The sequence below is a fragment of the Danio aesculapii genome, chromosome 22 (assembly GCF_903798145.1).
Source record: "Danio aesculapii chromosome 22, fDanAes4.1, whole genome shotgun sequence".
In the NCBI taxonomy this organism is placed as follows: domain Eukaryota; kingdom Metazoa; phylum Chordata; class Actinopteri; order Cypriniformes; family Danionidae; genus Danio; species Danio aesculapii.
Window position 1 is genome coordinate 1911064 of NC_079456.1, and position 22970 is coordinate 1934033.

At 38.1% G+C, this 22970-nt stretch overlaps 1 protein-coding gene across 2 annotated transcripts; it reads left to right on the forward strand.

Annotated features, from left to right (window-relative positions):
- Positions 1-215: 215 nt before the first annotated feature.
- On the forward strand, positions 216-22593 carry LOC130215928 (zinc finger protein 501-like). Of its 2 annotated transcripts, XM_056447794.1 has the most exons (4): positions 216-307; positions 4045-4236; positions 8927-10286; positions 12748-12814. In XM_056447794.1, exons 2-3 carry the CDS (start codon positions 4155-4157, stop codon positions 10279-10281), a joined length of 1437 nt encoding a protein of 478 aa, XP_056303769.1. In that variant the 5' UTR covers positions 216-307; positions 4045-4154; the 3' UTR covers positions 10282-10286; positions 12748-12814. The 2 variants fall into 2 exon arrangements, with proteins under 2 accessions (XP_056303769.1, XP_056303770.1); XM_056447795.1 differs by lacking the exons at positions 216-307; positions 8927-10286; positions 12748-12814 and adding exons at positions 18352-18535; positions 21199-22593 and having other exon boundaries at positions 4154-4236.
- Positions 22594-22970: the final 377 nt, after the last annotated feature.

Genomic DNA, 22970 nt, shown 5'->3' on the forward strand with positions numbered 1-22970 from the left:
ATTATTATTATTATTTATTTATTTATTTTTAATTCAGTGGAGGGAACGGGCTATCTTTCTCTCTCGGCTGTGAAGGACATGAGCTTGTAGATCAATAAGCAACACGCAGCAATATCGAAAGCTCAGTCTGGAAAACATTATGAAGCTGCAGGCCCGGAGACCCAACCCCCACAGTAGATGGCGGTAATGCTCTGTTTAAGTATGCGGACCGCCCACAAAACAACCAGAAGAAGAACTACCACTCTCCGGTCTCGATCGCCATGTTGTAAAATAAGCTAGCCGTATTTTCGGATCCAAGGAAGCCGAGGTGAGCAGTATTTGGTGTTTTAACATTTGTTCTTTACCCAGATGTGAAGCATTTGCCAGTTTTAAGCAGCTGCTTGTAGAGAGGTGTTGTAACGCGTTTCACCGACGATGTTTCCATTACTACGGTCGGATGTTTCCGCTTTTCACATATTTTACGTGGCACATGCAAAGATAGCGAGCTAGCTTAGCATTTCATTGTTGTTCTTTGAAACGTTAGTTATTTTAGGAAACTCATATGATTTGTTGTATTTTAAATATAGCGGTGTGGGGAATAGGCTAATGTTTTCTTTCACACTCGTGATAAAGTGAGCTAATCTGTTGAAGATTTTAAGGGTTTTTGAGGCTCATCAATATAACCAGAGCTGCTGAAATCCTCTTTATTTCATGTCAAAAGCTGGTTTTTAGGCCTTAAAGTCTTAAATCTACTGAAATATTGTGTTGTCGGTCTTAAATCTTTTATTAACAGTTCTTAGTTTTCTGTTCTTCATGTATAGCTGCCCAATCTGGCCATTAACACCAATACAATCACCAACAATCCATCACAAGAAAACTTAACTTATTATTTACAAATAACATTTAATTACTTTGCTTACAGTAGTTCTCCATTTATTTGCTGAGGATACCATCCTGACCTATATATATATATATATATATATATATATATATATATATATATATATATATATATATATATATATAGAGAGAGAGAGAGAGAGAGAGAGAGAGAGAGAGAGAGAGAGAGAGAGAGATTACTATGTTATAAAGTCTATTACATTCTAATAATTTTTTGATGGGGCAAGTGAAAATCTTTTCCAACTGGGATATATTTAAATTAAAATCCTTAGCATTTAGTCCTGTATAAGTCTAAAATGTCACTGATGATGGTCTTAAAATGTCTTAAATTTATCTTAGTAAAACCTACATAAACCCTGGAAATAGAAATAGATTTTATTGTCAGGTATGTTTACACATAAGATAAATAATTTTTTTATGACAGAAGCATCCACAGTGTAACAAAATGACAGACCAAAAAAACCCAGCCTAATAAAGGGAATAAAAACTAAGTTGATAGAGAACACAAATTGACAAATATAGGTACAGATAGCACCATAGGTTTAATTATTTTTAATATTTATTTTTAATATTTTAATTTATTTTTAAAAATGTATTTATGTTTAGAATCAGGGGTGTCAAACGTGCGGGCCGGATCAGGCCTGCAAACGAGTTTAATGCGGCCTGCGAGAATTCTGTGATCTGCAATTTTTCAATAAAATATACTGCTATTCCAATTGTGTGCACTGGGTAATAGCAAACAGATATGAGGAGATATATTCGGTGATTGATTATCCAGTGGAAAATCTTCTCTTGCTCTGCACGTTTCCTACTGCTGGTTCTGTGTGCATGATCTGTCACTCACACAGGAACTCTCGCGTGCTCTGCAGACCCACAGAGATGCACCTTTTCTGCCAAAATGCATCCGACTGCAGTTTCTAAATCTTCTAAAATGTCCAGGATTCAGGTTTTACTTTCACGTACTAAAGTTGCTGCTATTCGTATGAGTTTTTGCATTATCATTTCGCAGCTGACTGTGCACGCGCACAGCCGTGAGAGAAACGTCAAACGATCATTTAATAAACGACTCAGATAAACTTTATACTCTGAGAGATCAAAATGACATCTAGAATGGCTGTAAAATATTTGTACAACATTAGAAATGGCTAATCAACTAATTTGCTTTAATCTACACAATATCAGTGTACGCGGTTACATTATTAACTTATCTTAGCGCTCAGCCGAAACACATTACCTGAGAACAATAATAGATTCAAAAGACCAAAGTCTGGGAATATGCCATTAGATATAGACAACGTTATGAATTTAAATATCATGTTTAACTAATGTAGTGAGATTAGATCCAGCGGTAGATTCCTTAGTGCTCAAAGCACCGCTGACCTCCTGGAGCTCAGATGCGCACATATGCTGCAGTGCATGCCAGAGTGTGTGTCGTCACATGATGTGCGTTTTCAGCGGTGTAGTGTGGACAGAGTTGTTCACTAATGCTAGGTGAAACGCCAGTGTGGACCATGTTCATTCTATTTTAAAATCAAAACATTAGTATAAACGGGGCCTCTGTCAGAATTTGGGATGCCGAATTTGGCACGACGAGACTTTAGAATGGGAAGACACAGCGTGCTCAATTTGGTGTCCCAAATTCTGTACCGAGAGCCGACACAGGATTCTGATTGGTCTTAACCCTTTAGCTACCCCACCAAGAAAACAATGTTTGGATTACATTTCTTAACTCCTAATGTCGCTAGTTAACACACTCGGTGCGTTATTTTTTCCAACACATCCCCTAATTAATAAATATCAGCCTCCACAAAATGGTTGATTATGTTGGTTTATGGTAAAAGTACTGGGCTTAATACATATACTATGAAAAATAAGAAGTGTAAGACCAATTTATCTAAAACAAAAATATTCAAAACAAAACATTTTCCAATACTAAATCTTTTTTTTTGTGCCATAATATTTCAGATTCTCCTTTTAACATGCTTTCTTGTTTTTGTTTTTACAATAAAACCCAAATCAAGTGTAGTAGTGCAACAGGATGTTTGTTGTATTTTGTTTTGTAAATCAACAATGCTGCGTGTGTAAGCCATTATTTAAAACCATCATTCCTTAAATTACTTTGACAGTCATTATTTTAAACGGTCAAAACTTGGTCAACCGTTGGGTAGAGGGTTAAATCAAAGGGTTAAAGCCGTTTTTGATGGGTTATTTTCACAATTTATTATGACATAGCAGTCAAAATAGGGCAAAGGAGCTTATGTATGGGACAAGTTCAGCACCTTTGTCAGTGAGGAGTGGGTCTTTTAAACCACCTGAATAGTTCTGGGTGATTTGGCCTAAAATCAAAATCTCGATTAATTGAACATTTTACCGTAATTACAATTAATGAATGGTTGTTTATTTATTTATTTTTTGGCCTTATAGTCCACCAACAAATTTTGTACAGTAAATATGTTCACATTTTACAAGTATTAAGGGTGAATGAATGTAGGGTGCTTTACTTGATTTTAATATAATTGAAGTGAACGCACACCATCGATCTATGTTTATTTATTAAACATCAACGCTGAACAACTGAAATGAAAAAACGCACTGCCTAAAACGCAGCTCTCTGAGGGTGGATGGCACCTCCAAACCGACCAATCACAAAGTTTGCGCTATGCGTCGTTGTGACGTGTGGTTACTTTTTTGAGAGGTGCGTGGGTAAGCGAAGTTTGCGCCAGACTGCGCTTGGCAGAAGTGTAATATCAGAATAATACAATTATAAATGATATAATAAATATAAATTAGCCTAAACAGAGCGGGGTCATGTGACTCCACACATGGTAGGGAAAGTATTGTCCTGGAAAAATTTGATCAATTATAGGTTGTCAATGTCGATTTCGATTAATCGCCCAGCCCAACACCCAAACCCCACCCTGGCTACAGGCCTGGATATTACTATTGACAGTATTGTATGTGCAGCTATATCATGTGGAAATTGAAATGTAATTTGTTGTCTGATTTTAAATATTGTTTATAATCAATATGTTTAACGTTTAAACTCATTTTCTCCTTTTTTATGGGATCTTTCTAAATGGCTAAATGTAAATACATGGTAGAATACAAATCGTTCATTTATATAAAAAGCTAAGCCAGTAACTGATTTATTTATTAACTTTGCAGGTCTGCTCCTCCTCCTTCAGTTCAGCTGTAAATACTGGATTATTCTCATCAGTCTACAAGTGAAGACGAGCATTTCAGGTTAAATCCACAGTTAAATCTGACGTAATATCATGAGTTTATTGAAGGACAGTGAGAAGATGAGTGATCCAGAACCCTCCGCAATCAAAGAGGAAGAGACTGAAAAACAAACAGGTTGGTGTTTATTCCTGAATCTTCAATAATGCATAAACGTTTCTTCTATAGTTATAGTCTACAGTAAACCCTGTCTCTTATTTGTCTTTCTGTAAATGCTTTCTATGCAATAGTCAGTGAAATTAGGGTTGATCGACATCAAATGTCCAAAATAAATATGATTTAAAGTGTTTTATTTTGCATTTATATTTGTATCTGGTTCATCAATTGAAACGAGCAGAATATTGATTTATTTTTGAATGTTTCTGTAATTAGCTACAGTAGCTGGTTGTGTTGTTTGTGAACATGAAAAATATTGCATCCATTAGAGTTTTTAATTTAATTTAGTGTCCTATTGTTATTTAAATGTATAGAATCTATCATAATCGATCCATGATGCATTTTGATTCAGTTGTTAACTGTACAGGATTGTTTCCGAAAAACTCCACTGGCTTGCACGAGTTAAAAGGCAGCGTTTTGGGTGGGGTGGTTTTATTTTATTTAATACATTAAGAAATGGATTCATTCATAAAATTGACAATTTATCTATTAAATATTCTGCTTGGTTAACATTTAGACTTTCAGAAATAATTTTATTTTATTTTTTTGATGGAAAAGGCCTGTCCTGTCTGCCGGACACAGAGCTACAAATATAAATATGACCTGACATGTATAAAAGTATAAAATTCAACTTTACGATACGAGTAGTTTTATTTTAAATTAAGAAAATAGTTATTTATTATAGGTACTTATTCTGGAAAATATCAACAAAAAGGACTTAATTTATTTAATAGCCTTGAATAGTTAAGAAATTAAACCTCATTTATTACTTTTTTTCCCTTTACTTAATTGAACTCATTTGGATTTATTTGTATTCATAAACTCCTCTTGGCCGAAGGCTGATGCCCATGTCTTTTGCTGTTTGTGTGTTTTTGAGAGGTGTTCATTTAAAGAGTCAGGTTTGTACATCATCTTTCGCATAAGCTGCAGCTTCTTGCCATATATTAAAATAGTGAATTATATGAACGCCATTGTTTTGATTTTTCTATTTGTCTCATGCCTTTAAATGGCATGACTTCGCAGGTCAGAGTTCATCAGTTTTGAACTTTGTATCCTTTGAAATGTGGAAATTTTCACACAAGCTTGCATTTCTGATCTGGTGCATCTGCATGTTAATGAAGACCCGAACATTGAGTTCTGTAAAATAAAATAACACTTTATTTGAGTATTTCATATGTAAACAAGCAACAATTAAACTCATTAACATAATAATAATAATAGTAATAATAATAAAGTACATTTTAAAGTGCCAACAAGTTTCTTTTACAAGAATCTTTTCTTTTTTCATAGCTTGTAGCTATTTGTCATATTTAGAGCGTGCCAACAATGTATGAAGCCATAAACATAAGAATGTAAACAATGCATTTTATTAACAGCATGTCAACAGTACATCTTGAAAAAAAAATGCAACCAAATGCATTAATCATATGCAAGTAATATTGTCTTATTCTTCTAGTTAAATGCCAAGTTACAGACCAGTGTAAAGGTATATACTGCTCCCTACGATCAGGATGTGTGTAAAATCATGCTTTGGCGAGGCTTGTTTGCATCCACATGGCCTTTGTTTTGGGTGAATCAGTGTTGTTATGATGTAATACAGGCATGTCCAAACTTGGTCCTGGAGGGGCCTGTGTTTTGCAAAGTTTAGTTCCAACCCCAGTCAGACATACCTAGAGTACCTAATCAAGCTCTTACTAGGCTTTCTAGAAACGTCCTTGCAGGTGTGTTGAGGCAAGTTGGAGCTAAAATCTGCAGGACACCGGTCCGCCAGGACAGAGTTTGGACACCCCTGATGTAATAGAAGGCTTCTAGACTCTGAATTTGCAGGAAATCTGTGGCACTTCAGAAAAAATGTGAGATCAGCAAAGTTTTCTTCATTTTGTGATAAATTCAGCGATCGCTAAATCCTGGAGGAACTGACTACGGCTATTCTAGGAGTTCTAGAAATCTAATTTGTGTCGGAACAAGCCGAAACCTCTGAAATCTGATCCGGCGCCTTTTTACCGATCCCTCTACTTTCGCGATTTCCAAACCCTTTTCGTTTTTGACTCCCCAACCCTCTTCGTCCACGACACAGATGACGATGACTTCAATGGTGGATTATTAAAAGTATGCATTATTCACTGTATAAAAGATCCAACTTGTGTTGTCAACAAATATGCTGGTATACTTATACTCCCTTTTCAAATGGCAGCAAAAAACTTCAAAATTCTGTCATTTTGGTCAAATAGATAAGAGAACAGTTTGTCTTTTTATTTGTGGATACTCCCAATAACAACATAAATATTAGCTTTTATAAAACAAACCAAAAAAATTGAAAGAACAAAGACTGTAGACTCTCTGGGGTAGATGAGGTTTAAACATTTATTTTATTTTGTAACATCTGAGTGTTTATAATATTGCCCAAGTAAGATGGAAAAATTTGAGGACACTAAACAGTAGTCCACACACAGCTGGTTCAAACAAGCCCAAGAATGCACATGCATGTGAAAAAGCAGGGCACAAAAGGGAATAAAACTCTTTTAGAACACTCATTTGTACCTCTTATAGACTGTAACCAATTAAACAGAAATGCAGTTATCTTCTGCTAAAGCTCTTTCTGTCTCTCTCTCTTTCTCTCTCTCCCCGCATGCGACCCTACAATAATGGCATAAAATCTGAAAGTTTGACTTGCTCCCAGCAATGTGAACCAAGCTCCAGATTCACACACACAAACACACAGACAAAATGAACTGCAAGTGACCACACGGGAATGGCATACAACCTAAAAGTCTTGAACCAAATTTGATTTACTGCCAGCAATGCATACAAACATACTGCTCTGCAAGTAGAGAGACCAGACAACCCTTAACAGAGCGGCTCTGATTGGTTCTGTTCATAATTGTAACGCACCAAATTTCTAGGCGCAACCTGGGGCCTGTTCAGGGACCGCAAGATTACATCTCTGCTTTTTGCAGATGTTTTCCTGTTGCTTTCATTGAACCTGAAGCTTCTGGGATGGTTTGCAGTTGACTGATGCAGTGGGGATGATAATCAGCACCTACAAGCTGAGGCAACAATGCTCAACCATAAAATAGTGTCTTGCCATCTCCAGGCTTGAGCAGATTCCTTACCCCCTTCCAGGTTTGAGGAGAGTTGTTGCCCAAGTATCTTTGGGTCTTTTTCAAAAATGAGGGAAAGATAGAATGTGAGATTGACTGAGGGATTGGTGCAGCAGCAATGAATTCAATGTACTAATCTGTTGTGAAGAAATAGCTGAGCCAAAGGCAAATCTCTAGATTTACTGGTCAATTTAAGTTCCTACTCTCATCCATGGTCTTTACCTTTCGAGTCATGCTGAAAGGACAAGATCGCAGATACACATGGCAAAATGAGTTTCCTTCACGGGTTACCATTGTGGACCCATACACGTATAGTGAGGAGCACTGTCAGTGGAGTAGAGCCACTGCTCCTCCACATCGAGAGGGGTCAGTTAAGGTGGCTTGGGTTTCTGATGCCTCCTGTACGCCTACCTGGGGAGGTGTTCTGGGCTTGTCCCACATGGAGGAGTCCTCAGGGAAGAACCAGGACATGTTAAAGGAACTTTCTAACAGCTTGCCTGGGAATACCTTGGGGTCCCTCTTAAAAGCTGGATGAAGTGATGGCAGTAGGGATTTGGTATTCCTTGTGGAGACTGCTGCTCCTAGTTAAACAGTTGATGATTGATGGATGGAACTTGGCAATCATCTTGTGTTGTCATAAAATGTGTGGAGAAGGTGATACAGAATGATGTAGAGCAGGGATCGCCAAACTTGTTCCTAGAGGTCCAGTGTCCTGCAGATTTTAGCTCCAACCCTAATCAAACTCGCCTGTACAAGCCAATCAAGATCTTAATAGGTATGCTTGGCAACACCCAGGCAGTTGTGTTGAGGCAAGTTGGAGCTAAACCCTGCAGGGCACCGGACCTCCAGGAACGAGATCGATGACCCCTGATGTAGAGCATGGGCTTCAAACTCAATTCCTGGAGGGCCACAGCTCTGCACTGTTTTGCTCCAACCCTGATCAAACACATGAAGGGGTTCATGACTCTTTTAAACACCTCAATTATTTGTATCAGTTGTGTTTGATATTGTTGGAGCAATACTGCAGAGCTGTGGCCCTCCAGGAATTGAGTTTGAGGCATATGCTCTACATCAGGGGTCATCAATCTCGTTCCTGGAGGTCCGGTGCCCTGCACGGTTTAGCTCCAACTTACCTCAACACACCTCCCTGGGTGTTTCAACTATACCTAGTAAGACCTCAATTAGCTTGTTCAGGTGTGTTTGATTTAGGGTTGGACCTAAAATTTGCAGGACACTGGACCTCCTGGAACAAGTTTGGTGATCCCTGATGTAGAGGATAGTGGAGGCAATGCACATAACTGTAATCCCTCCCACACTGAAGCGGTACCAAATAGCAGGGAAGAGCGGGTTGAGTTCTTTTATGCACTGTTGTTCCATTCTGCTGTCAGTACACTTTAAAAATGTATAGCAATAACTTTGCCTGCTTTAAGACTTCTAAAGCTTCATCAATAAAATTGTTTTATGGAGTCAGATAGTTTATTTTTCAATTAAGCTTCCGGTCTTACACATTTCCCTGTAATGTAATATATTAAATTTAATTTTGATTTCAGACCTGATGGTGAAGAAAGACGAGACACTTCATGTCAGTAAAGGTGTGACCTGCGATGTGTGTGGAAAGAGTTTCAAATGCAAACGGAGTCTCGAGTTTCACTTGACGATTCACACGGGAGAGAAACCATACACATGTACTGTGTGTGGGAAGAGTTTCAGACAGTCGGCATACCTTAATCAACACATGATGATCCACACCGGAGAGAAGCCACACAAATGTGATCAATGCAGCAAAATGTTTATAAAGGCATCAGAGCTGAAGGACCATCGTAGAGTTCATACAAACGAGAAGCCTTACTCCTGTTCCGTGTGTGGGAAGTGTTTTACACATCTACAGATTTTAAGAAGACATGAGGTGATTCACACTGGTGTGAAAGAATTTATGTGCTTTGCATGTGATAAGGCTTTTCTTACAGCTGGACATTTGAAACGGCACCTGATGATTCACACTGGCGAGAAGCCTTACAAGTGTTCACACTGCGAAATGAGATTCACCCGGACAGAATCCATGAAAGCACATGAGAGGATTCACACTGGAGAGAAACCTTTCAAGTGTTCACACTGCGACATGGGATTCAGTCGGTCGGAATCTCTGAAAATGCATGAAAGAATTCACACAGGAGAGAAACCTTTCAAGTGTTCGTTCTGCATCATGACATTCAGCAGATCAGAATCCCTGAAAACGCATGAAAGGATTCACACTGGAGAGAAGCCTTATGGGTGTTCATACTGCGAAAGCAGATTCAATCTGTCTAAAGATCTGAAAATACATGAGAGGATCCACACCGGAGAGAAACCTTACCAGTGTTCATACTGCGACAAGAGATTCAGTCAGCTGCAAAACCTGAAAACGCATGAGATGAGTCACACTGGAGAGAAACCTTTCAAGTGTGCATTCTGTGAGAAGCAATTCACCAGGTCAGAATCCCTGAAAGCACACATGAGGATTCACATCGGAGAGAAGCCTTATGGATGTTCATACTGCGAAAGCACTTTCAGTCTGTCAAGAGATCTGAAAATACACGAGAGGACTCACACTGGAGAAAAACCGTTCACGTGTGATCAGTGTCTGAAGAGTTTTTCGCAATTATCAAACCTTAAACAACACATGATAGTCCACACTAGAGAGAATGCGCACAAGTGTGATCAGTGTGATGAAGCATATTCGTGTGCTTCAAAGCTAAAGGCCCACCTTAGAGTTCATACAAGGGAGAAGCCGCGTTCATGTTCTGAATGTGGACAGAGTTTTACTCTGATGGACGAATTAAAAGAACATCAGAAATTACACACTGCTGAAGTTTCATCGAAGGACATCAAAGCAGATGATGATGACTGCTTGCAACAAATTCATTGAGTGTGGTAAGTCTATTTGTTTTTTTTGTATATTTTCTCACTGAAATAATGTGGTGGATAGAAATCAACAATAATTATATCACAAAGATTGCTCATAAAAAAATCTTAATGACAACTAGCTATTGGTAAATCTTCACTGGCAGCAGCCAAGCCACTTCCTATATACACAACCGATTACCCTACCACCCGTTTAGCAAAAGTATATTTCAGAATGTCATAGACATGGTGGTTGGCTATTTTTACTTATGCTTGCAAATAGGACTTCATCTCCATTAATCTCCGTTGTTAACATTTTAAACTTTCGGGAGGTATTCGAATCAGAAGAAGTCACAGCGCCTCACTTTTTACATGTGATGGAATATTCAATATCTTTTAACGACAATGCGAAAATGTTCAGTTTAAAATCTTTGCAAGTTTTAAAGCAAGAGTCCACTAGTATTAGTTCACAGCCATTTTTAGATCTCTCCAGAGATGTTTAGGTCTGGGCACTGGCTGGGCCACTCAAGGACATTCACAGTTTTTACATAGCCACTCCTTTGTTGTATTGGCTGTGGGCTTAGGGTTGTTTTCCTATTGATAGATGAATCATCTCCCCAATTTGAGGCTGAGTGCTTTGGATAAGGTTTTAATCAAGAAGGTCTCTGTTCACTGAACACAGCAATCTTTCCCTTGACTCTGACTAGTCTCAAAGAACCTGCTATGAAAACCATCCCCACAGCTGATGCTGCTCCGCCATGATCACTGAAGAGATGGTATTGGTCAGTTGACTAGAGCTGTCTGCTTTTCTTCAGACAAAGGGATCAATCTGTTTCATCAGACCAGAGAATTGTTTCTCATGGCATGAAAGTTCCGCAAATGCCTTTTGTCAAATATGCTTTCACATCAGGTGAGAAGTGCCACTGTGGGACACTATATTCCTCATTGGTTTCTATTTGACAACCAATGGAACTTATTAGAAATACTTCAAAGATGTTGTGCAATGCAGTGGAACTTCATGTCCTGTGTGATCCCACCAGAGTCTTTAAAACCTCTCTGCGAGCAATCATACAGGTGTGGATAATCTGTACCAGCTCGACTACTCGACCCTACAGTGTTTATTCGTCTTCCTAATTGGTGGTTTTGTTTTGGATGTTGTTTAACTGTCTGACCTCTGTGGATATGAGATGCAAATCATTGAAGACTCCAAAAGAATTCCTGAACACAGCAATTTATAGCGTAATCAGCCAAGATAAACTCCTCCAAACATTTGTTATGGTGAGCAGATTTAAACTGCCAGAACTAACTTTTGGCTGGTATTTCTTCAAATTGACGTCGTTTTAATTTAGTTTGGAGTATTCCTTAAGATCTTAAGAAGGCCCTTCTCTCTGATTGTTCAGTTTGTGCCGGCGGCCACTTTAGGAGAGTGCTATTGGTGCAACTTTAAATTTATTCAGGCTTCCATTCTACACAAGTTTCTGTGCCTGATACAATCTTGACTCAGAGATCTACAGATAATTCCCTGTTCGTTATGGCTCAGTTTGTGCTCCCAAGTTGGTGTACTCCAGTCACGTTGTAGGAACATCACAAGATGCACCTGAGCACAGTTTAGAGCAGGGGTGTCAAACTCAGTTCCTGGAGGGCTGCAGCCTTGCACAGTTTAATTCCAATCCTGCTCCAACACGCTTGCCTCTAGATTTCAAACAAACCTGAGGGACTCAATTAGTTTTATCAGGTGTGATTAGGTTTAGGTGTAATTAGGTTTTGAACTAAACCGTGCAGAGCTTCGACCTCCAGGAATTGAGTTTGACACCTGTGGTTTAGAGCAGTGTTTCCCAAAACTGTTCCTGGAGGCACACCAACAGTACATATTTTGGATGTCTCCCTTTTCTGACCCATTAACTTCAGGTGTTGGAGTCTCTTCTGATGTTATGATAAGTTGATTCAGGTGTGTTGGATTAGGGAGAGGTTGAAAATGTGTACTGTTGGTGTGCCTTCGGGAACAGGGTTGGGAAACACTGGTTTAGAGTGTCAGGGAAATGTGAATGCTTTTTTTTTTTGCAAAGATTTCAAACAAACTTTCATGTTGTGATTTTAAGGGGTATCTGTAGAGTTTTAGGGAAAATGAGTTCAATTGATATTGGAGTAAGGCTGTAATGCATGAGTGACTAACCCTGTTCTTGGAGATCTACCTTACTGCAGATTTCAGTTGCAACCCATATCATACACACCTGCGTTTTAATTATCAAGTGCTGTCCAGGTGAGTTTGATTAGGGTTGGAGCTGAACTCTGCCGGAACCTTCCAAGAACCGGGTTGAGCACCCCTGCTGTTACACAACAGTTTTATGAAAGTTGTTAAAAGGTGCTTAAATATTGTTTATTTTTGCAGCTGCTGACTACTTGTACATGAATTATTTCCTTTTTTTGCTTAACATTTTTCTGTGGGTTGTTAGGGTAAATCAAAAATCTTTTCTCTTTTCTTTTATTGCAGACCTGATGGTGGAGAATGAAGAATGGGAAAACCGGGGAACAAACCAAACTTTTTTTTTTTTTTTTTTTTTTTTACAGAAAAAGAGCCTAGAAATATTTCACCTGTGGAAATCTTAAAGAGTATTAAGATTCACGTGGAGATCAGCACACAAATGACAGTGCATAGTGTCCTACAACTCAACTTCTATACTGGACTATTGCAGTACGCTCTTGGTCTTGCAAACCAACACCATAAAGCCCCTGCAGCTGATCCCGAATCAGCAGTGACAGTGGTCTTTAATGAACTAGAGCACATGTCTCACATTTATTCCTCTATTTACTCTGGCTGCCAATCGCCGAATTCAAGACCCTTTAAACTTCATGGGAAAATCCAAGGAGAGTTACAAGGGCTTATTACAAGTCTTTTGAACTGTAATGACTTAAAATATCTATGCATATATTATAATCTATGTCAGTGATGTTACGATATATAGGGTTCCTCAATTGAATAAAGGGTTGTTGTTGTTGTTTAGTAGTCCAACTATTAAAACTAGCTAGCATATTTTATCTAATTTGTAGTGTGGCAGAATGAAACTGTTTGAAGGAATAATTTTACCAATTTACGCCCCATTCACGCGGGTCATCAGCGTCAACGCTTCCTATTCACTTTGGCTTCATCAGCACGAATTCAGTGGCGTTGTTTGCTGTAGAATTTGGGAGTTTACCAACTTTTCAGCTCAGACAGTAGCCGATAGCAGACTAATTTCATTGATCGCATCAGCCCCAACTTCAGACATGCCCTCTTTCAAGCGTTGATGCTGAAGCCCCGTGTGAATCAAGCATTAGAGCAGGTATGATATGTCGTAGTAGTAAATTAATATTATTATTATTGTATTTATTTTTTGCTGCCTTATTAGAGATGCACCGATCAACCTGTTGAGGACCAGAATCGGACCGTTTTTACTTTTTTGTTGTTATTCTTTTTATTAGTTTGCATGATTAACCTGACTGTTAAACGACCGATCGTCTGGTTGATTCCTATTGGTTTGTGTTTCATAGTTTATAAAAGCGGCACTCCTTTCGGGATTTGTCGCCTTGATTGCCAGAGTTGTTTACTCTTACATCCCCTTAATCACTCTTGATTGAAGCTGTTCCAGGTTACGAATGCTCCTTTTGAACAGTTACTTCGTTAAAAAGGACGTTAATCACCCTCATACGTTAAAAACATTTTGACTAATTCAGGTGTATATTAAAAATGGAATTTTGCTCTCTTTATTTTTTTCATTCAATCTGTTTTTAAAACATTTGCTACACGAGTAATTATTCTGAAACATACTTAGAGCTGCTTTCAGAGAGGGAGAAAAGTTGATGTTTGAATTGTTAAAGTGCTTTACCAGAGCAAGATACAAGATTAAAAATATCAGAAATGAATCATCATTGAAAACTAATACCAAACAAAGCATTCAAATATTAATCAAAACATTTCATTTAGCGTATGCTTTTAATTTCTGGACTTTTGTGAAAAAGGTGTAAAATGACAGATTTTGTTAGTGTAGCAGTTTGAGGAAAACTAATGTTTAAATGAATTTTGTATGAAGCAGAAACGGTCGAATGTGGTGTAATAATAGCTCCGATATTATTAAATCTTGACAACACAAGCTCATCCAGCCAGCCAACATGAACCCGTTAGATCTGTTTGAAGATGACTCTCATGATTCCACGTTAGGTTGCGGTATCATTAAACCATGCCTTTGTTTGTTTTGAAAGTGCGCCCTTTATCTTTTACTGTTGCTATTTTTTTTTATTGACTATATTTTAGGCAAAGTATGTTGTAATAATGAAACCTATTACTAAAAGTTGAAGAGCAATAATGCCTTACTACAGCATTACAGCAAACAGTCATTTGTGACCGTTGTGCATGTTTAGTTTCGCTTTTGGAGCACATTTCATTACAACTCTATTTGTCAACACTTGATCCCTCCAACCTTCCTGATTCACCCATCTTTATTTTCATCTTGGCTTTTGCTTTGCTACACAATTTTTTCAAACGAGCAGGTATGATATGTGGTAGTAGCTCATGCAGTCTGCTTTAGCACATTATTATAATTGTATGTATTTTTTGCTGCCTTATTCATTAGAAATGCACTGATTGACCGGATTTGGGCTAATATTTTTTTGGTATGATAAAGCCTGTCTGGTAACCGGCCGGTCATCTGGTTGATTCCTATTGGTTTGTGCCTCCGTGTGTAAAAGTGGCATTCCATTCGGGATTTGCCACCTTGATTGCTAGAGTTGTTTATCCTTGCATCCTCTTACACATGTTTATTTATTTATATAGCGCTTTTTATAATCAATCACTCGTATTGATTGAAGCTATTTCAAGTTACGAATGCTCATTTTGACCTGTTACTCGATATTCAACTGCAAACATTTTGACCGATTCAGGTGTAAATTAAATGCAATTTCGGTCTTTTCCGTTCAATCTCTTTTTTAAAACATTTGCTACGCGAGTAATTATTCTGCTAGACAGTCAAAACTATTCAGAGAGAGAGAAAAGTTTCAGTTTAAATTGTCAAAGTGCTTTACCAGAGCAAGAAACAAGATTAAAAATATCAGATATTAATCATCATTGAAAACTAATACAAAACAAAGCATTCAAGTATTAATCAAAACTTTTCATTAGCGTATGCTTTTAATTTCTGGACATTTGTGATGTAAGTGTAAAATGACACTTTGTTAGTGTAGCAGTTTGGGGAAAACTAATGTTTAAATGAATTTTCTATGAAGCAGAAACGGTCTGTTGTGGTGTAATAATAGCTCCGATATTATTAAATCTTGAAAACACAAGCTCATCCAGCCAGCCAACATGAACCCATTAGATCTGTTTGAAGACGACTCCCATGATTCCACGTTAAGTTGCAGTATCATTAAACCATGCCTTTGTTTGTTTTGAAAGTGCACCCTCTATCTTTTGCTCTTGCTATTTCTTTTTATTTATTTTAATTGATTACATTTCAGGCAGAGTGTGTTGTAATAATGCAAGCGTTACTGAGCATGTGCCGAGTTGAATATTACTAAAAGTTAATAAGCAATTATGCCTTTACTACAGCATTACAGCAAACAGTCATTTGTTACCGTCGTGCATGTTTAGTTTCGCTTTTGGAGCACATTACATTACAACTCTATTTGTCAACACTTGATCCCTCCAACCTTCCTAATTCACCTATCTTTATTTTCATCTTTGCTTCTGCTTGTTTGTAAGTGCACAATACTAAACTAACCCAGATCTGGCTCTGCATCTACATATTATTGCTGTTCTGCTGATTTGAAGTGCTATTATCCTCTTTTGTGAGAAGCTTTGGACAAGAGCATCTGTCAGATGAATAAAATGTAAGGTATATTTTGCTTTTACTGTTTAATCTGATAGACTTGTTTGCTTATTATACTCCCATGTTAGAACTTACAAGTATCATTGTATTCTCAGTTATCATATTGTATTATTTTCTTTCTTTTATCAGTAAAGTTTTCTGAGGTTCTCCAGTTTCTTGTGCATTTATTTGATTGAGCGGCTCTTGGAAGAACGCAGACTTGACTCATATAAACATATAAACCTTCACATCATTAAAGTATTGTTTTAAACTGTACATGTGCATTATTATTAGACTGGTTCTTGCTGCTAAAAAGAGTTTAATCCACAATCAGACTCAGCATCTATACATCAGTTTTAGGTCACATTTTATTTTATGGTTAAATTTTTACTATTAGCAAACATTAATTTTGACTTTTTTTTTAAACCATTGAATTTGCTCCTTTTATTAAGGTAGTTTAGGTATTGGGTAGGCTTAGACATGTTGAATAAGATCATGCAGGTAACTAGTTAATGAGAATTGGTATCAAATGTGTTGATTTTAATTGTTGATTGGAGTGAATCATGCATAAAATGCAATAAAGCAAAGATGAAAGTGAAACAGTGCATGCTTTAAGGTTTTATACATGTAAATGTACAAATGACATTGCAAAGTCAAACTTAACATTACAAGTTTATGCAATGTGACTTGCGAATGCACGCATTGCGGTATCTGCTGAAACGATATGAAAAAAAAAGCCCTGATCAGTTTTATTGAAGCTTTAATGAAAACGATACAAAGAAAACACGCACGTTAGACTCTGCATGAACTCTAAATTTGCTGTGTTTATTTTGTTAGCGCACATTGTGGGTCTTAATGCAAGTTAATCCACTGAAAGTTGTCTTTAATCAAAATCTGATCATTCTGATTGGGTGAAATATGCTTAGCCACGCCCCTCCAAATCTTAGTTTGTGCAAGTGAAAGATGAGAAGAAAAGTAGGTCTTAATGAAGAAGAATCAGTAGGCCATTCTGGCTCATGCAGACTTTAAAGCACAGAGTGGAGATCAGACAAAAGAACAACTGTAACTGTTGGCAGAGACTGATTTGTTGGTAAATGTTTATGCTTTATTGTTATGCATGTATATTTAGACGTTTCATCCTGTCTTTAGTTTGTGGTTTTATTATAGTTATCCTTCACACTCCATATTCAGAAAACATATTAAGACTAAAGACCAAACCACAAACTATCCTGTACTTTTAGCTTGAAAAAAAATATAATTTGACAACAATAAGCTTTTAACAAGTTGAGGAATGTTCTCATTTGGTTAAAATAATAATTATAATATAATATTTTATATATATATATATATATATATATATATATATATATATATATATATATATATATATATATATTTTTTTTTTTTTTTTTTTTTTTTTATATATATATTTATATATATATATATATATAGAGAGAGAGAGAGAGAGAGAGAGATAGATAGATAGATGTAAAAAAATATATATAAATTTATAATATTTATATATAAATTTAATAAATGTTCTGCAGATACTTCTGTGGCCCTTTTTGGTAAATATGTCTTTGAACATGTTATTAAAACAATTAAAAGCATTCAAAGGTATTAATTTTTCTTTGGCTTAGTCTCTATTTCAGAGGTTGCCACAGCAGAATAAACCACCAACTATTCCAACATATTTTACACAGCGGATGCAACCCAGTACTGGGAAACACCCACTCATTCACACACTCATACACTACAGCCAATTTAGGTCGTCAAATCCCCTATAGCGCATGTGTTTGGACTGTGGAGGAAACCCACGCCAACATGGGAATAACATGCAAACTCCACACAGAAATGCCAACTGATCCAGCTGGGACTCGAACCAGAGACCTTCTTGCTGTGAGGCGACAGTGCTAACCACTGAGCCACCATGCCGCCTATTCAAAAATATGTTGGCCTAATTGCTTTCAATGTTAATGTACATTAACATATTGAGAGATCATCTTTTTGTTACAAAACGTTAAAATCAAGGACCACGACTGAGAATGCAATTACAACACTCGATATTGACTTTGATCAGTGAAATTTTGCTTGTAAATGTGTGAATTTATTTTGGGTTTTTTTTCAATCTTTTTTTTTTTTTTTTAAATGTACTTAAAAGCAACCTTCTAAATGGCTAAATATAAGTAGATAGTACAATATAAAATGTCAATTTTAAAATGAAAAGCAAAATCAGAAAGTGTTTTTATTCTCTGCAGATCTGCTCCTCCTCCATTAAAGCTCCTCCTTCAGTTCAGCTATAAATACTGGAGCATTCCCATCAGTCTACAAGTGAAGACGAGCATCAGACCATCAGGAAGAAGTGAAGTCTGAAAGACGGTGAGAAGATGAGTGATCCAGAACTCTGCAGAATTAAAGAGGAAGAGACTGAAGAGCAAACAGGTTGGTGTTTATTCAAGTATTTATGCAGCTCGTTCCTGCTTTAATACATCAATAATGCCTTCTGATGTTTGCACATGCTCTTAGATTTCTGCTTATTCTATTTATAACAAACCCATGGCTAACATGTTATATGCAGCACAAACTGTACTACAATGATAAGTGAACAAGATGGATGTTTATGCTTGCGTTTTAGTTTCAGAAAATATGGATTATGCATGGTTCGGTCATTTTAGTGGGGAAGAAATCACAAACAAAGTAGATGGCTAGAATCACTCATTCATTTTCCTTCGGCTTAGTCCCATTATTCATCAGGGGTCGCTACAGCGGAATGAACCGGCAACTTATCCAGCATATGTTTTACACAGCCCTTCCAGCTGCAACCCAGTACTGGAAAACACCCATACATACTCATTCACACACAAACTCATAGACTGCGAACAATTTAGTTCACCCAATTCCCCTATAGCACATGTGTTTGGACTGGCGAAACCGGAGCACCCGAAGGAAGCCCACGCCAACACGGGGAGAACATGCAAACACCACACAGAAATGCCAACTGACCCAGCTAAGGCTCTAACCAGTGACCTTCTTGCTGTGAGGCGACTGTGCTGTAAATTGAAACAGTTTCAGTCCAGTTTTCTGAGTTAAAGTTCAGTTCATTGTAGTTATTCACTGCTGAAAGTCCAAACACTGAAGAGCAAATCCATCTATGGACAGCTACACAAGTCCCAAACCAAGCAAGCCAGGGGCGACAGTGGAGGAACAAACTTCACTAGTTGACCAAAGAGAGGGAAAAAACCTTGAGAGAAACCAGGCTCAGTTGAGCACGTCCATTTCTCCTCAGGCCATACAACTTGTGCAGAGCTGCAGTCTAGGCACCAAAGGCATCCACTACTCTTAATGGTTTAAAAGGAATGCCCTAAACCAGGGGTCACCAATCTCGGTCCTCAAGGGCCGGTGTCCCTGCAGCGTTTAGCTCCAACTTGCCTTAACAAACCTGGCTGGGTGTTTCAAGTATACCTAGTAAGACCTTGATTAGCTCATTCAGGTGTGTTTGATTAGGGTTGGAGCTAAAATCTGCAGGACACCGGCCCTCCAGGAACAAGTTTGGTGACCCCTGCCCTAAACCCTTGAGCATTTGGGAGTTACAGTGTTGTGACGTCAATCGCATTGCATTCTGGGACATATGGTGCTGGAATGCTCGGTCAAAATTGATGGATCAAGGCTCTGTCCTTGTATACTGCCCTCGTTCGCTTAACAAAGTGGAATGTACTTTAAAATGACTTTAGGGATTCCCCTAGGAAATAAAAAAGATTGCAAGTGCATGGCTAAAAGTGGACTGGAATGCAGCTCTGGATTGCAAAATGTTTTCCATAGACATGGACAGTTTATAAGAAAGTGTCTGGTGCATATGGAGAGGAGAGGGTTTGACAAGGTCACTCACCTGTGTGGCGCAGAATTGCAAGATGGAATGGGATTCATATATTAGAAATCGCTGATATCTTATTGTTTGCTATATATTGATAGAAATTGTCCCTATGATAGGCCTTAGTCTAATTGTGATGTTAACAATCTTAGGGGATCTTTGACAATTCCATCCCCCTTTTTCTCTCTTTGCAGCTTTGCTTGCTGTCTACATACTGTCCTATCTCAACATAGGCAAAACGTCAAAAAACAAACCTTAATAAAAGTCCATACATCCATAATAAAAAGTGACTTACAGGTCAGAGTGTGAATAATGGTCTCCTGTTGAGAATCGATATATGGGAATCACAATGCCGGTGTTCTGTCGATTTGTGCTACCTTGTCAGATTGTCATATCTTCCATTCAAAAAAGCAGGTAGCACATTTTAATGACGCAATATGCTACCCCATTAGATTTTGCCACCAGTGTAAATTTTAATGTGGAGTAGTGTGATACGAAGCTGTAATATCGCCCTAACCTACCTAATCCCTAACCCCAACCTCAGAACCATTCAAATACAGTGTTGGTAACGTAATCTGATGGGTAGGATAGAATGTCAGGACACCGTCTGAACCCTAGATCAAAGGTCCTGATGTAAGGGAGGCAGGAGGTGAATGAGCCAATATGCTTTCACTTGCTACAGTTTCAACTCTGTTCAAGCTGGGAATCACATGGTTTTTCACAGAGTGGGATTTTGTATCCTGCATAAGTAATGTTGAGAAACTAATGGAGTAGTGCAAGGTACCCCAAACTTGTTCCTGGAGGGCCGGTGTCCTGCAGATTTTAGCTCCAACCCTAATCAAACACACCTGAACAAGATTATCAAGGTCTTACTAGGTGTACTTGAAACATCCAGGCAGGTGTGTTAAGGCAAGTTCGAGCAAAAACCTGCAGGGACACCGGACCTCCAGAACTGAGATTGGTGACCCCTGGAGTAGCGGAAAGAGAAGAAACCAGGCTTGATGCATGAAGTCGTGGACATGTATTGCACAGCCCATAGAAGAACTAATCCTTTATAAAGCCCATGCCCTCTATAGACAATCGGTGATTAATACTTTTGCAGTCTGTGTATCCAAACTAATAACTGAAATAGCAGCCCGCTTTAAGACATTTAATATCATTTAACTTTATGAACTATAATATTTTAAAAAGATTTTCCATGTAAGACCCCAGCCTTAAATTGTCTCTTTGATTTCAGACATTAAGATGAAGAATGAGGAGAAACATCTTCATGTCAAGAAATGTTTGACCTGCGCTGAGTGTGGAAAGAGTTTCGCATCCAAACAGAATCTCAAAGTTCACATGATGATCCACACTGGAGAAAAGCCCTTCACATGTAATCAGTGTGGGAAGAGTTTCAGACGATCATCCTCCCTTAATCAACACATGCTGATCCACACCGGAGAGAAACCGCACACATGTGATCAATGCGGCAAAACATTTTTGAAGCTTTCAAACATGAAGGAGCATCTTAGAGTTCATACGAAGGAGAAGCCTTACTCATGTTCTGAGTGTGGGAAGTGTTTTACAGTGCAGTCAAGTTTGATAAAACATCAGAAGATCCACACTGGTGTGAGAGAGTATGTGTGCTTTGAGTGTGGGAAGACTTTTATTACAGCTAAACATTTGGAGCAACACCAGAGGATTCACACTGGAGAGAAACCTTTTAAGTGTCTACACTGCAACAAGAGCTTCAGTCACTCAGGACATCTGAAAGCACACGAGAGGATTCACACAGGAGAGAAACCCTACAAGTGTTCCCACTGCGACAAAACATTCAGTTACTTAGGACATATGAAAGCACACCGGATGATACACACTGGAGAGAAACCGTACAAGTGTTCACACTGTGACAAGAGATTCATTTGCTCAGGAAACCTGAAAACACATGAGAGGATTCACAGTGAAGAGAAACCGTACAGTTGTTCGCACTGCGACAAGAGATTCTGTCAATTAGGAAACCTGAAAACACATGAGATGACTCACACCGGAGAGAAACCGTACAAGTGTTCACACTGCGACAAGAGCTTCAGTCGGTCAGGACATCTGAAAAAACATCAGAGGATTCACACTGGAGAGAAACCGTACAGTTGTTCACACTGTGACAAGAAATTCAGTCGGTCAGGGTATTTGATCAAACATCTGAGGGTTCACACTGGGGAGAAACCTTACAAGTGTTCACACTGCGACAAGAGATTCAGTTGCGCTGGAAATCTGACAACACATGAGAGGATCCACACCGGAGAGAAACCGTACAAGTGTTCACACTGCGACATGAGATTCAGTCACTTAGGAAGCCTGAAATGGCATAAGAGGATTCACACTGTAGAGAAACCCCCCTAATGATGTAGCAAAACCGTTTAATGTGGGGAATGTTTTTCATATTGATGTACTTAATACCTTAAATATTGTAAATAATATTTAATGCATGAATAAATTCAGAGAAGCAGAGTAGTTGCATTTCTAAAATGTATAAGTTTTGGTATTAAACCCGACAATGCTAACCAGGGTGATGATTGTAGTGTGAGATGTGTGACTTGTTTTAATTAGTTTGGATTTTTAGCTAGTTCTAACACTTCACCAATCCCTGTTAGCATGTGGCTACTGCATGTTGGAAATCCTGTTTGCTAGCCAGGGTAAAAAAAAGTCATGTTGCAGTGATAAAATATAGTACAGATTGATTTCTAACATATTCAGTTTTGTTGCTAGGGAGTTTGGCAGCTGTCAGCCATGACAGCTACTTTTCCTTATGAACACTGATTATAGAGTACCCAAGACGTGTTACTTGTATTGGTTTGAATCAGGAAAAATGCAACTATCAGTATAGTTGCTTTAGAGAAGGAATCTTCTAGTAAAAGAGCCAATCATTGAGCTGTAGACCAGTGGTGCCCAAACTCTGTTCTGGAGGGCTGATATCCTGCAGAGTCTGCACTCCTGTCATAAAGCTGTCAAGAAGGTGAAAGTCATGAC

Bases quoted from the DNA above. Each gene is read 5' to 3' on its own strand.
- LOC130215928 (XM_056447794.1), top strand. From the start codon at position 4,155: ATGAGTTTATTGAAGGACAGTGAGAAGATGAGTGATCCAGAACCCTCC. The intron at 4,237-8,926 runs GTTGGTGTTTAT...TTTTGATTTCAG, and splicing joins AGAGACTGAAAAACAAACAG to ACCTGATGGTGAAGAAAGAC.